This window comes from Homarus americanus, unplaced genomic scaffold (genome assembly GCF_018991925.1).
Source record: "Homarus americanus isolate GMGI-L3 unplaced genomic scaffold, GMGI_Hamer_2.0 scaffold48220, whole genome shotgun sequence".
Taxonomy (NCBI): Eukaryota; Metazoa; Arthropoda; class Malacostraca; order Decapoda; family Nephropidae; genus Homarus; species Homarus americanus.
This window is the reverse complement of record NW_024755060.1, coordinates 3,219,411-3,232,825: the sequence shown is the minus strand read 5'-3', so window position 1 is coordinate 3,232,825 and position 13,415 is coordinate 3,219,411. Positions and strand designations below refer to the sequence as shown.

At 38.0% G+C, this 13,415-nt stretch overlaps 1 protein-coding gene across 6 annotated transcripts in view; it reads right to left on the bottom strand.

Annotated features, from left to right (window-relative positions):
* Nucleotides 1-13,415, bottom strand: part of LOC121856346 (chromodomain-helicase-DNA-binding protein 1-like) — a 102,654-nt gene that overhangs the window by 22,100 nt on the left and 67,139 nt on the right. For all 6 annotated transcript variants that reach the window (XM_042351839.1, XM_042351842.1, XM_042351840.1 and 3 more), the window contains exons 22-26: nt 9,739-9,842; nt 5,733-5,897; nt 4,928-5,047; nt 4,364-4,501; nt 11-215 (exon numbers count right to left, since the gene is read on the bottom strand). In XM_042351839.1, coding sequence (XP_042207773.1) covers nt 11-215; nt 4,364-4,501; nt 4,928-5,047; nt 5,733-5,897; nt 9,739-9,842 — 732 coding nt within the window. The remainder of the gene's footprint in view (nt 1-10; nt 216-4,363; nt 4,502-4,927; nt 5,048-5,732; nt 5,898-9,738; nt 9,843-13,415) is intronic.

Here is a 13,415-nt window from a genome sequence, read left to right as displayed (position 1 = left end):
TTCAACGTACTTTCACCATTGATGTCAGAAGTCTTGTCCGTTTCCTTTGTGGCTTCTTGTTCCCTCATGGACTCTTGGCACCGCTCAATGATGGTCTCCGCCAATTTGCGCAGGTCTGTCATGGGTTTCTCCCGGAGATCTGCATCCACGGCAATGGTGTCCAGGCGTCTTTGAGGGTTACAGAACTTCTTGAAGCTCTTGTAGAACCGTCTAACCTGTCAGGGATTATGGTGTATGTTACATTGCCTAGATATATGTTAGGTCAGCTATATTAAACTAAATTATGTAATATGTTATGCAGAGGTACACTAAATTAGCTAAATTATGCTAGAGTAGATATATTTTCTTTCATGTTAAGCTGAATTATATTAAATGTCCAGCTTATCACACAAAATTAGCAAAATTAAGATGAACTGAAACCAAATTACATTAAATTTTAAGCTCAATTACGTTAGACATCAACGAGTACTGTCTAAAAATATCTCAAATCCTTTTTTTTTCTTTTCTTTTTTTGGGGGGATTAGCCCACCCGGGCACAGGTCACTGACCGATATTGGGGCCCAGGGGGCAAAAATTTAATAATAATAATAATAATAATAATAATAATAATAATAATAATAATAATAATAATAATAATAATAATTATAATACCTGTAATAATAATAATAATAATAATAATAATAATAATAATAATAAAAACATTTAATTGTAAATAAACTTTATAATAAAAATAATAAAATAATAATGATAATGATAACAATAATAAGAAAAATAACAAAACTAATAATAATAATAATTTTAATAATAATAATACTGTCATAAAAAAGAACCATAAAGAAATAAAAAAAAATTAAAATTCAGTAGTGAGAAATAATATATGTATATTGTGTTGTCAAAGTAAGAGAAACAATTGAAGCCCTGTAATTGTGTATAAATGAGGCAGAAAGTCAGATCATCAACCTGGGACTTGGTCTACCATTAAACAACACATTATGCTTCCAATATCTTCCCAGGTGGTAGTACCTCCCTGTTTGGTAGCTGCCCACTACCTTTAAAATAGTATTAAATCTTCTCTTAATGTCCATGAAGCCAATCTATAAGTCCATAAATCCTACCTTAAGAGTCAGTAAATGCCCTAAATACTGTACTTAGTCCTTAAATCCTATAACTTCTTTCCTTTCTGTCCATAAATCCTAGATCAATGTACATAAATCACACACACACACACACACACACACACACATATATAATATAAATATAAAAAATTATGTCAATATCTATAAATCCTTCCTCAATATCCAAAATTCCTTCCTTAATACACATAAATCCTTCCTTTACAATATATAAATTCTCCCTATATGAGGTGCCATTAGGATAGCTCCGCCCATACTGTGTAACAGAACATAAGGATCTTGGAAAAAAGAACCTGCTCTGATTGGACACTGAGAATGTCTGTTCGGCAGCGAGTAAGCAGTGTTAAGCCAGACAGTTTTAGCTGTTGAAGTGATAGTGCGCGGAGGTTACCCTAAGTGGCCCTGTGAGTGCCGTACTGAGGCTTTGTAATGTGTATTTTAATGTTTTTCTGCAGTCGTGCGGGTGTATAGTAAATTCCTTTTTCCCCCCCACTGTAACTAGTTAGAAATAGGACGAATGCAGATGACTTCATATCATGTCTTTGCTGAATTAATTTAACTTGGAAGATATCTCTTTCTATTTCCTTTCCTAATTAATACATTAACCTTAAAAAGGCCCCCATAACAGATGGATGGGTACCAGAGTATATAGAGTCAAGTGACCCACCTATAATTAATTCCAGTACTGCCCCGGCTGAATAGAGTAAGTAGATCAACAACTTATGTTATATCCTCGATATCCATAAATCCTTCCTGAATATCCATAAATCCTTCCTTGATATCTTTAAATCCTTCCTCGATATCCATAATTCCTTCCTCGATATCCATAAATCCTTCCTCAATATCAATAAATCCTTCCTTAATATCCATAAATCCTTCTTCAATATCAATAAATCATTCCATAATATCCATAACTCCTTCAATATCCACAAATCCCTCAATATTCATAAATCCTTCCTCAATATCCATAAATCCTCCCTTAATATCTATACATGGGGTCCCTGTCTTACCAACACCAGCCATTATAAGAACAAGGTCCCATAAGGTCAAGAATCCAATATAAGTACAAATGGTTCGTAGTATTTACGTACGAGAACTAGTTTGTGCAGCATAGGGGGTGGCGGCGCAAGGAGAGTGATACGCCATGCCCAGCCACACGCCTTAGGGAGCGTCAGTACTCATTACCCTCACCACATTAACGTACGAGATCAAGTGCAAACTGTTGTTTTTTGCTTATTAACTCTCTTTTCCGGCCCTCATCATGGCTCCCAAACACAAACCTGATGCAAGTAATAGTAGTGCATCCAAGAAAGGGAAAACAATTACAATGGAAGTGAAATATGATGTAATTAAACGTTCTGAAAAAGGCGAGACATCCTTTGTGATCGGTAAAGCGTTGGGCTTCAGTCAGTCAACAATTGGAACAATTTTGAAAGACAAACAGAAAATTCTTGAACATGTTAAAGGATCTACACCAATGCACTCAACTGTGATAGCAAAACAAAGAAGTGGATTGTTAATTGAAATAGTAAGATTGTTAGTGATATGGGTGGATGATCAAAATCAACAACATCAGCCTCTAAGTATAGCCTTGATTCAGGAAAAGGCAAGAAGCTTGCACGCTGATTTGAAGGCTAAACTTGGTGGTGAAAGTGATGGGGAAGATTTTGTTGCTATAGTGCATTTTTTCCCAGCTGAGAAAAGATGCCCCACCCACTTCTCAAGAGTTAGAGCTGATTGGCTGTTGCAAACCTGTTCGATTTCGTCCTGAAGTAATGATGTTTTTCTTAATGAGTTTATTCGTGAAAAAACGGCACCAGGGCATAAAGCTGCCAAGGAGAGGTTGACCTTACTGCTGGGGGGGGGAGGGGGAAGCTGTTGGGGACTACAAACTAAAACCTTTGCTTGTCTACCAGTCAGAAAATCCTAGAGCTTTGAAGGGTGTTTTGAAGGCAGCACTTCCAGTTATCTGGCAATCTAATAAGAAGGCTTGGGTGACATTGGCTCTTTTTGAAAACTTGTACCTCAACCATTTTGTGCCTGAAGTGGAGCAATATTGTATATCAAAGTTAATACCTTTTAAGATTTTATTGGTTCTTGACAATGCACCTGTGGCCTTCCTGCACTTTTAGATGATGGACCAAGGAGTTATTGCTTCATTAAAAGCATCTTACCTGAGAAAGACATTTGCTCTAGGAATTTTGGATGTCATAAAATATTTTTGATGCTGTGAAAATCATTGCAGATTCATGGGCTGAGGTAAAAGAAATCAACATGAATGGTGTTTGGAAAAAACTCTGCCCACAGTTTGTTCATGATTTCAGGGACTTTGAAAATGATGTTGGGGAAGTGACACAGACAGTGGTAGACTTTGGAAACAAACTCCAGCTTGATATTCATGAGGATGATATCACACAGTTGCTTGAGTCTCATGCTGAAGAATTAAGCAATGGGGACCTGATTGAACCGGTGAAGCACATTTTGTCAGAGGACGTAAAGGAAGTTGAAACTCCAAAACCAAAGCAATTCATTACAAAAGATATGGCAGATGGTTTCAGTCTTATTGAAGAAGGATTGTTTAAATTTGAAGAGCAAGATCCCAACATAGCAAGATTCACAGAGGTATTACTGAATGTCTATGATGCTACAAACAGATTTATGAGGAAAAGAAGAAAGTTTCAGTTCAACCATCCCTTGAAAAGTTTTTTAAGAAAGTCAAAAGGCAGCCAAAACCAGTCCCATCAACCTCTGCAGCATCTACAGAGCAACTCCCAGCAACACCAGAACCAGTTAATTCTACCTCACCAGATTCTCCAGAACCAATCCAGTTAAAATCTACATCATTATCACCATCTTCAGTTTCATCCCAATAAAGCTTCTGTGTTTCCTACAAATGCCCATCTCTACATGCAAGCCAGCCCAAGGTTTCAAAGTAAATGTTAAACTTTAATTTCTACTTTCCTTTACTGTATTTTGTCATTCAATTTCTTCTTTTCTCTTAAATTAAGTGATTCGAGATGTATAAAAGGTCTTGAGCTATGATATACTGCACATAAGGTATGTGTTCCGACTTACGTACATTTCCAACTTAAGAACGTCCTCGGGAATGGAACTCGTTCGTAACAGGAGACCCCCTGTATATCCTTCCACAATACCAAAACATTCTACCTCGATGTCCATAAATGTCTATAAATCCTACCTAAACATTCTTAAATTTTATTGAATCCTACCTCAACATCCGTAAATCCTTTGGTCTCTTTGTGGTATATCCGAGGTCGCCCTCTCTTCTTGGGTCTATCATCGTCCGTGTCATCGTTGCTTGACTCACTGTCATCTTTCTTCCTCTTCATCCGGGGTTTTTCTTCCTCCTACAGTGAAGAAAATGGATTAATCTTCATGTTTTCTAATTGATGCATTGACTGTTTTTCTATAATTTTAACCCTTAAGCCCTGGGTTAGGGTGCTGTTGGCAGTAACCCCCCCCCCCCCACGCGCGGATAAATAAAAAAGTGGCAGGAATAGGCGGATGTTCTAGAACGTGACCCAGGGCCTAAGGGTTAAGCCATTTTCTTATTGATTGACTGTTTTTCTATAATTTTAAGCCATTCTCTCTCCTAACAATACCAGTTTTCTATCATATTCTATCACAAAAAAAAAATTAATAACGGGACTTTTTTCCTCCTGTTGTGAAGAATATTGTTCCTCCCACTTTCTGACTAAATGACTTAATCTCAAAGTCCATAACCCATTTCCTATACAGTAATGTACCGTACAATATAACATAATTCAACATACCTTTTGGCCACTTTGGTTAACTGCTTTCCGTTTTCTAGGAGGTAAATATAAGTCAGCCATTTCCTTTTGACGTTCTTCCTCCTCAACTTTTGTCCGGTAATCGTCGGGTATAATTTCATCCTAAAATTAAATAAAATCATCTATAGTTAAATGTATTGCTGTTTTTTTTTTAAATTAGTATTATTTTTATATACGTAACTGATTGTAAACATAATTATAATTACCTGTACATCGATAAAATTTTGTTCCATAATCTATTACAATCCTTAATGACAATTATTCTGTATTTAAATACAACTTACAGTACTTATTTTGTATTATTCAATTAAAATTATATACAGTATATATATATATACACACACACAAATAAGTCACTGTAGTTGTGTTTGATCCATGTATAAGCTGATAACCACATAAGAAACAAGAAAACACCATAAACAAAAATCCTACCCAATAACTGGTATTTTTTTTAGCAGTAAAGCGTCAACAACTCCTCATCTTTATCTAAGCTAAAATAACAGCTGAAATAGATAGCCTTAGCCCTTACACAGCTTAATATAGACATTGTCGGACCTTAGAAAACTTAAATAATGTTAGATAAACTGCAATACACATCTCTAACCAATAAGTCATGGATTGAAGTCCTGCTTAGACCCCCAAAAACCATGAGAAAGGTGTTATCCAGTGTGACCCTCACTACTAAACATGGCAGGTTTCCTCCTGTACTAACACTGGACAGACCAACTGCTAGTAAAGGTGCTGGTAAGTGGTGAGATATTAAATAAAAAACTTTATTTAATCTTACCCAATCCTTGGTGTTTTCATCAGCAATTGAGTCAAGCTTGGAGACTTCCTCATCTTCATCTAAGGCAAATGAGGCGACTTTAAACGCTGAGAGTAACTCCTCCCCTACCATAGAGGGAGCATCCTCACGTGTCTCGGCTCTCTTGAGAATCTCGTCGATGTCACACTACAAGAGAGGGAAGAGCTTATAGAAGCATAAATAATATAGCAATAGAGAAATCATATCATATTACTTAGGCTAAAACAATATAATCTTGTGTCTCTACTCTCTTGTAACAATATTACTTCAGTACAATATTACAGTAAGTTTCATTTAAGTACAATATTATAGTAAGTCGCATTTAAGTACAATCAGACATGGGACGATTACATCTATAATGTAATTGATTACGATTACAAGTACTGTACATGGTAATTTTATGATTTTGACTGTAATAACAATTACTGTACAGTAAAAATGTATGTAATCAATTACAATTACATGGTAATATTATGATTACAATTACAGCAAATATGTATGTAATCGATTACGATTACATGGTAATTTTATGACTACAATTACGATTACATGGCAATTTCATTAATTTTACAGTAAAAATGGATGTAATTGATTACATGATGCCTAATCATGAATACTTCTAAAGGACTGTGGGTAAATAAATGAACGTACTACAGAAACTCAATTTACTGTACTGTTTGTCAACCTGGTGCAATTAAATGATATTTTCTAAGAGTTGAAAAAGGCAGACATTATACATAATGGTTTGGCCATTTAATAGACAAAAATAATTCAAAATCTTTAATAGATGGATCTACAGTAAATTTTCAAAAGATTAATATGGAAATTAAATATAGAAATGTATTTGACCTAAATAACTGTTAAGTGTTCACAAGTTTTGGAATATTATAAACGCAAATGCTTATAAGAGGATAGTAATTTAGTGCTGTGATAAATGTATGGCTACTGTACTGCATACTCAGATATACCTAAGACATTACTTTCAGTAAATGAAGATTATCAAAACAATACTGTACTGTAATACAGTAAAGCCTCGAATAAGGACGGTAATGTGTCCTCCAATATTGCAGTGTAAGGTGAATCATCGTATCATTAATTACCATTAAAATAAAGCAATAATAATGAGATGCGTTCCCAAGTGTGACCTTCTCATATCTATTGTGTGGCTTTTTACCCTCTTTTCCCCAAAACAATTCAATTAATGAAAATGCAAACTGTGTTCTTTAAATACTGTTATGAATGCACCTTATACAATGTAACTTAATATTAATTTGGTCACACAAGAGGAGATGGGATGCTATTGTTGTTAAATGTTTACATCCATATTGTCAGTTATCCATCTGAAATTGAAGAAAATAAGACCCTGGTTGTTGTTGTAGTAAAATGAATGTAAAAAAATATGAATGTGTTAATTAATGTTATTTAATGTACAGTTAAAGAAAAAAGAAATAATGATAGTGGTACGACAATGTATACGTGTGCCCTCAAGGAAGCGGCGTCATTTGTCTTAAGAATATGTACAACAGATTTATTATTGTTTATTACTGAATATGTATTTGATTTAATTAATGTTTATATATGCGAAATGAACAATACAATTCATTAATAATACGTAGAATATTAAAACACAAGAGGAGACAAGACGGCATTGTTTTCGTCAGTGTCGATGGTTCTACATAAGAGACTAAGAAAATGAGACCCTGGTTGTAACTGTAGTGAACTTAATGAAGAAAAAAAAAAGAATACCTGTATGTTTTAGGTAATGTTATTTACTGTTAATAAATGGAACAATAGAAGAGCTGACCAATAATGGTAAGAAAAAACGAAATGGATTGGGAATGCTAACGTATGTAAGTGCGTATACGTGAAAACATCGTCATTTCTCTACATAAGAATATGAAGGCAACACATATTAATGTTCATGTATGTTTTAAATAATACTAACGTAAAACAAAAGTTTTACTCACAAATGGTGATAAAGTCTAAAACATAAGGACAGCCAATGAATACTGTGCGAGTTTTTACTCAGATGATTTCGTCAATCTGGTTCAACTCAGGCTGAAGCTGAAGCTTTTCATAAAGATATTATAGTCTCCTGCTGAAACTGTTACTGAACCTGAAGTTGTTACTGAAGCTGCTTATGATGCTGAATTTGATGGTATAGCTGAAGTTGATGGTTTAGGCCTTTGAATAATAAAGCTGTTGAAAGAATCTTGCATAGCTGCTTACTTTTCTCATTATACATCTTTATGTAGAGGTCATTTGCGTTTTTCACGTCCCTGTTAATTTTAATGCTTTGTTCTGTTAATGGATTCACTTCAGAAAATATGTTCGTTGCTTGCTCCATATAATATCCACAGACCTCTCACCTTTTTCATATCATTTTAACACATCTAGTTTCTTGAAAAGCTAATACACTTTCTATTAGCTTTTGAACCAGCACTACCAACACTTGCTCTCTTGCTCATGTTGAAGGACACAAAAATGCCATAAGAAACCTGAGAATGCTTTTCTCCTTTTCCTGTTCAGATACGTGAAAACAAAAGGCCCGCCAGCTGCGATGTTTATACTAGTGATGCTGGGGTCACCACTTACAAGCCCTGCAGCCTCCGCGTGCAAAGCGTGTTTTTTTATTTGTATAATACATATCGAGATTTAGTTATTATTTACATGAAAATGTAATTTTATTTTATTTTTTATAATGTTTTCGTCATAAATATGAAGAAAGTAATGGTGTAAATTAAAATGGGTCCTAAATTAACCAGGGTCTTAAATATGAATTGTTGTTATTAGAACCATCGTTATCGGAGGCTTTCCTGTAGTAAATTTAACATTAATTTTTTCTTAAGACAAGAATTAGACCTCAGAGCTTTTGAAACATACTGTGTCCATTATATCAGAGATACTGTAGTTTCAAGAATAAAAACTATCTAATGCTATTAATTTAAGCAAATAAAATGTACAGTTCATTATTATACATCAATAACAGTAAGAAAATATTGAGTGGTTACACCTTCTCAGGACAGGTATATAGAAATTAAAACTTATTATTAATTTGTTGAACTTAATTAAAACTAGACTGGAAGGTTTTTTCACTATGTGGCCTAAAGATTTGGCCAGCAACACTGAATACTCTCTCAACAGGTACTAGTACTACAAGGTGAGGAGAGGCATGGATTCTTTGTTTTGTTCAACAGTCACAGGGCATTGAAACATTACGCTGGACCAAGCGCTGATGGACAACTGGTACCAGCTGACACTGACTCGTGGTTTGTTTATATTTGCTTGCGATGGTAACTGTATGCTTACTGTAGGCTGTATCGATATCGTATGCACATTACATTTAACAATTGTAATTCATAAGTATTACGAATTCAGTTTACAAAACAAAAACACAAATAAAATGGCATCACCTTCTTTTGGGTGGTTCACCGTGAGACGGTTGACACGTCCAGTTCGCGTGTAGTTTAAACTTATGCAGTCTGGTTTAATCTTGTAAGAATAAACAAATTCACTGTTGCTGAAGCTTCACGTAATTGATGAAATGATTAGCCCAAGTCTGCATGCTAGTATAGTCTGTGTTTGCTTAATCAGTAGTTACCAGCACGAATGTTTAAATCTTACTGACTCAATATTTTGTTACCCTAGTATAACAGACATAATATAGATGGTGAATGTTTGCCGAGTCATATGAAGGACCCAATGTAGATGACTATTGAAAATAATGAGGTCGGTATTATAAGAAAAGGAAATGAAGTAGCAGTATGTACTTACTCTTGTAATCGTGAAAGTAATCATGATTACGATTACATTTTGGATGTAATCAATTATGATTACTTTACCCAAAATGAGAACGTAATCGTTACAATTACTTCATAAACTGTCAATCAATTATGATTGCAGATTATGATTTTCCCATGTGTGAGCACAATATTACATCATCCTTAAACAGTTCTTTTATTACACACACATTCTCTCTCTCACTTACCACAGGCTCCTCATCATTATCATCATCATCCTTAAACAGTTCTTCAGCACCAAACTTTAAGATGGCATTAAGTTCTTCACGGTTAAAGGGGTTGGAGTTGGAGTCTGAAATGTAAAACATTATTGTGAGTTTATTAATTCCATTAATATACTCATGTTGATAGTTATAGAGCACAGTACTCTGTAGTATATATCATAGTTTAAATAGAAAATTAACTCACACACACACACACACTGATGCACACTATTACTACTACTTTGCTGTCACTCAAAATCGAGTATAATGATCTTCCACCAATGATACAATGATATGAGTTATTAAGGATGGCACCTTCATTGGTCAGCTTTGAAGTGATTCGAGAGGCCGATATGGGACCGACAGGGTCTTCCACAGACGTTGCACGTGTGGAGGGCTACATCAGTTGCCTGCCAGCATTACATTTACTATTCGTTAGGTGACTGTAAAGCAGCTGCTTTGGCAATCTACTGTCGTTCATGCAGGCAACATGGCCAGTCCAGCGTAGTTGTTCATGGATAATGGTAGCCTCGATGCTCCTACAGTTGGTGTCAGCAAGAACACTGGCATTTGTTCTCTTGTCTTCCCAGCGAACACGGAGGATGGAACCTAGAGTATGTTGGTGAAAGTTTTCAAGTGCCTTGAAGTGCCTCATGTATGTGACCCATGTCTCACTGCCATATAGCAGGGTGGGGAGGACCACTGCTCAAAACACGTGCAACTTTGTACATAATTTCAGCTCCCTACAGCTGAAGACATGGGTACAGAGTCTGCCAAAGGCTTGAGATGCACAGCTGATCTGATGCTGAATCTCTTCAGCGATATCCGCTGTGGTGGACAGATGGGAGCCAAGGTACCGAAAGTGGGTAACATTAGAGAGAGTAGTACCATTAAGCTGGATGCTTGGTGGAGGTGGTGGAGGTGGTGGAGGTGTGGTTGAACCAGGGGAAGGCTGAAAGAGAATCTGAGTCTTATGTACATTCACTTCAAGGCCGAAGTGGGCATCTGCGTAGGTGCAGGATCTCTTGTAGGTCGCACTGAGTGTGAGCGACGAGGGTGAGGTCGTCTGCATACTGAAGTTCAGTAATGGAAGCTGCCGACACCTTTGTTGTTGCCTGGAGTCGTCTTATGTTGAAAAGACCTTTCATCTGGTACTCGATGTCCACCCCGCCGGCTAAAGTGGCAGTGATATGAGTAAGGAAGGCAGCTAAGAAAATGGAAAAGAGAGTTGGTGCCAGTACGCATCCTTGTTTAACCCCTGTTTGGATGGGGAAGAACTCAGACTGGGTGCCGTTGTGCAGGACACTGCCATTCATACCACTGTGGAGTTGCCTCACAATGGCGATGAATTTTGGTGGGCAGCCAAAATGGCTAACATGTTGACCGAGTCGAAGGCCTTGGTTAGATCAATGAAGGCCATGTACAGGTCCTGAAGCTGTTTTCTGCACTTTTCCTGTATCTGGCAGACACAGACAGACAGACAGACACACACGCCCCTCATAACACCATCTGTGAGGGAGTTACTACACCACGTGAGGCCCCTCATAACACCATCTGTGAGGGAATTATTAAACCACGTGAGGCCCCTCATAACACCATCTGTGAGGGAATTATTACACCACATCAAGCCCCTCATAACACCATCTGTGAGGGATTTACTACAATACCATATTTGCTGCTCAACACCTCAGCGCACATGATCTACGTGACCTCCACTGTAAACATTAATCTGTATGTTCCTTTACCTTTCTTTAATGAAGGCTTTTGTTAAACTACCAATGTCAATGTATGTAATAAGTCATTTATGTTAAATGTATATTTTCAGCCTTTGGGCTGCAGAACTTTTTCAATAAACCATTAATTATCACGCACGCACGCACGCACGCACGCACGCACGCACGCACGCACGCACGCACGCACGCACGCACGCACGCACGCACGCACACACACACACACACACACACACACACACACACACACACACACACACACACACACACACACACTACATTCCTGACCACCGGAGGGTCGAGACCTATTCAGACGCTGCTCCTGTGAGCAGCGGCCCCCCTTTGGCCAATGTTTGCCCCTTTCCCCAAGTCCCTCTCCCTGACCCATCCTTACCACAAAGATATCAACATAATCAAAAGTGACAATTTCATTTCGGAAAGAAGTGGGACCAGTGTTGAACAGTGATGAGCAGTGTTTAAGCCAGTGAATTCAGCACTAGACAGTACCAGTGAGAGCCGTGACCCACCAGTGGGACAAGCACCCCTGGGAACTGACCGCCGTCTTCTGACAAGGAGGTGCTAATCAGTCCACCCAGGGAACAACAAGTGGGTCGGCTTCACACCTGACTACGAGATAACACAACACCACCTGGTAGGGTGGGGTACTGTGACACCACCCCACACCACCCGGTGTCCCCATGACTACGTGAGGTCCTTCATATCAACACCCGAGGACGAGTTACTGCACCACGTGAACACCACACCACCGGGTGTCCCCATGACCAGTCCAGGCCCGGGCCATCAACTGTAAACTACAGTATAATAAGTTGTATGTTCAATTCATGTTCCTTCTTCTTTCAGTAATGAAAGCTTTTGTTAAACAACCCACCCACCCCATGTATTTGTATGTAATAAGTCATTTTTGTCCAAAGTATATTTTCAGCCTTCGGGCTACCGACTTTTTCAATAAACCGCTAATTATTATTACACACACATACACACAAATTGTTCCCGAGATCTGTGCCATAGAAAACTATGAGTTATTTCACCACTTAGAAAAGACAGAAGAGGTGGTGGTGTAGTGCTGTACTGTCGCAGTGACCTTAAACCATCACCCCAAGGTGTTAATGTTCCTGAAGATGTTGAAGCTTTGTGGGTTAAGGTTACTCCCACTTCCCACCCCCGCCAGCTTGCCTCCCTCATTGTTTGTGTGGCTTATCATCCCCCGTGCTCAACTACTGCCAATGTACTGGTTACTCATATAATAGACACTGCTGACTCCCTGAGATCCAGATTTCCATGTGCAAAGCCAGTGATATGTGGTGACTTTAATGAGTTAGACATCAGCAACATCACCCAACACCTCCACCTTGCACAGATAGTTGACTTTCCTACACATGAGAATGCCACCCTGGACTTCATCATGACTGATATCGGCAACCACAATCTCCACCCCCATCCCCCCAGGCCGCTGCCTCCCGTGGGGAGGAGCACCCACCAGTCTCTACTGTGGTCTACCACCACTTCTTTCCAGCCAAGACACTGAGGATCCACCCAGATGATGTCCCGTGGATTACACCCCGTATCAAAAGACTAATTGAGCAGCACAACAAGGCATACTACATCAACAACTGCCTGTACAAAAGTCTACGTAACCAGGTCAGCAGGGAAATCAAATCAGCCAAGAAGTCTTATTATTCCAAGAAAGTGCACTGCCTCAACGAGGTCGGTATCGGTCAGTGGTACTCTAAGGTTAAAGATTTCTGTGGTCTTAACCGTCAGTCTCCCACATTTCCTTTTATCTCTACCATATGGCATACCCTACCCAGTCTTGACCTCACTCTTCTCCTGGCCTACTTACCTTCCCCTTGCCCCCCTCCCAGTGTTCATACATTTAAAATTGCCAACAAACTCCTGAAATTTAAATCCAAA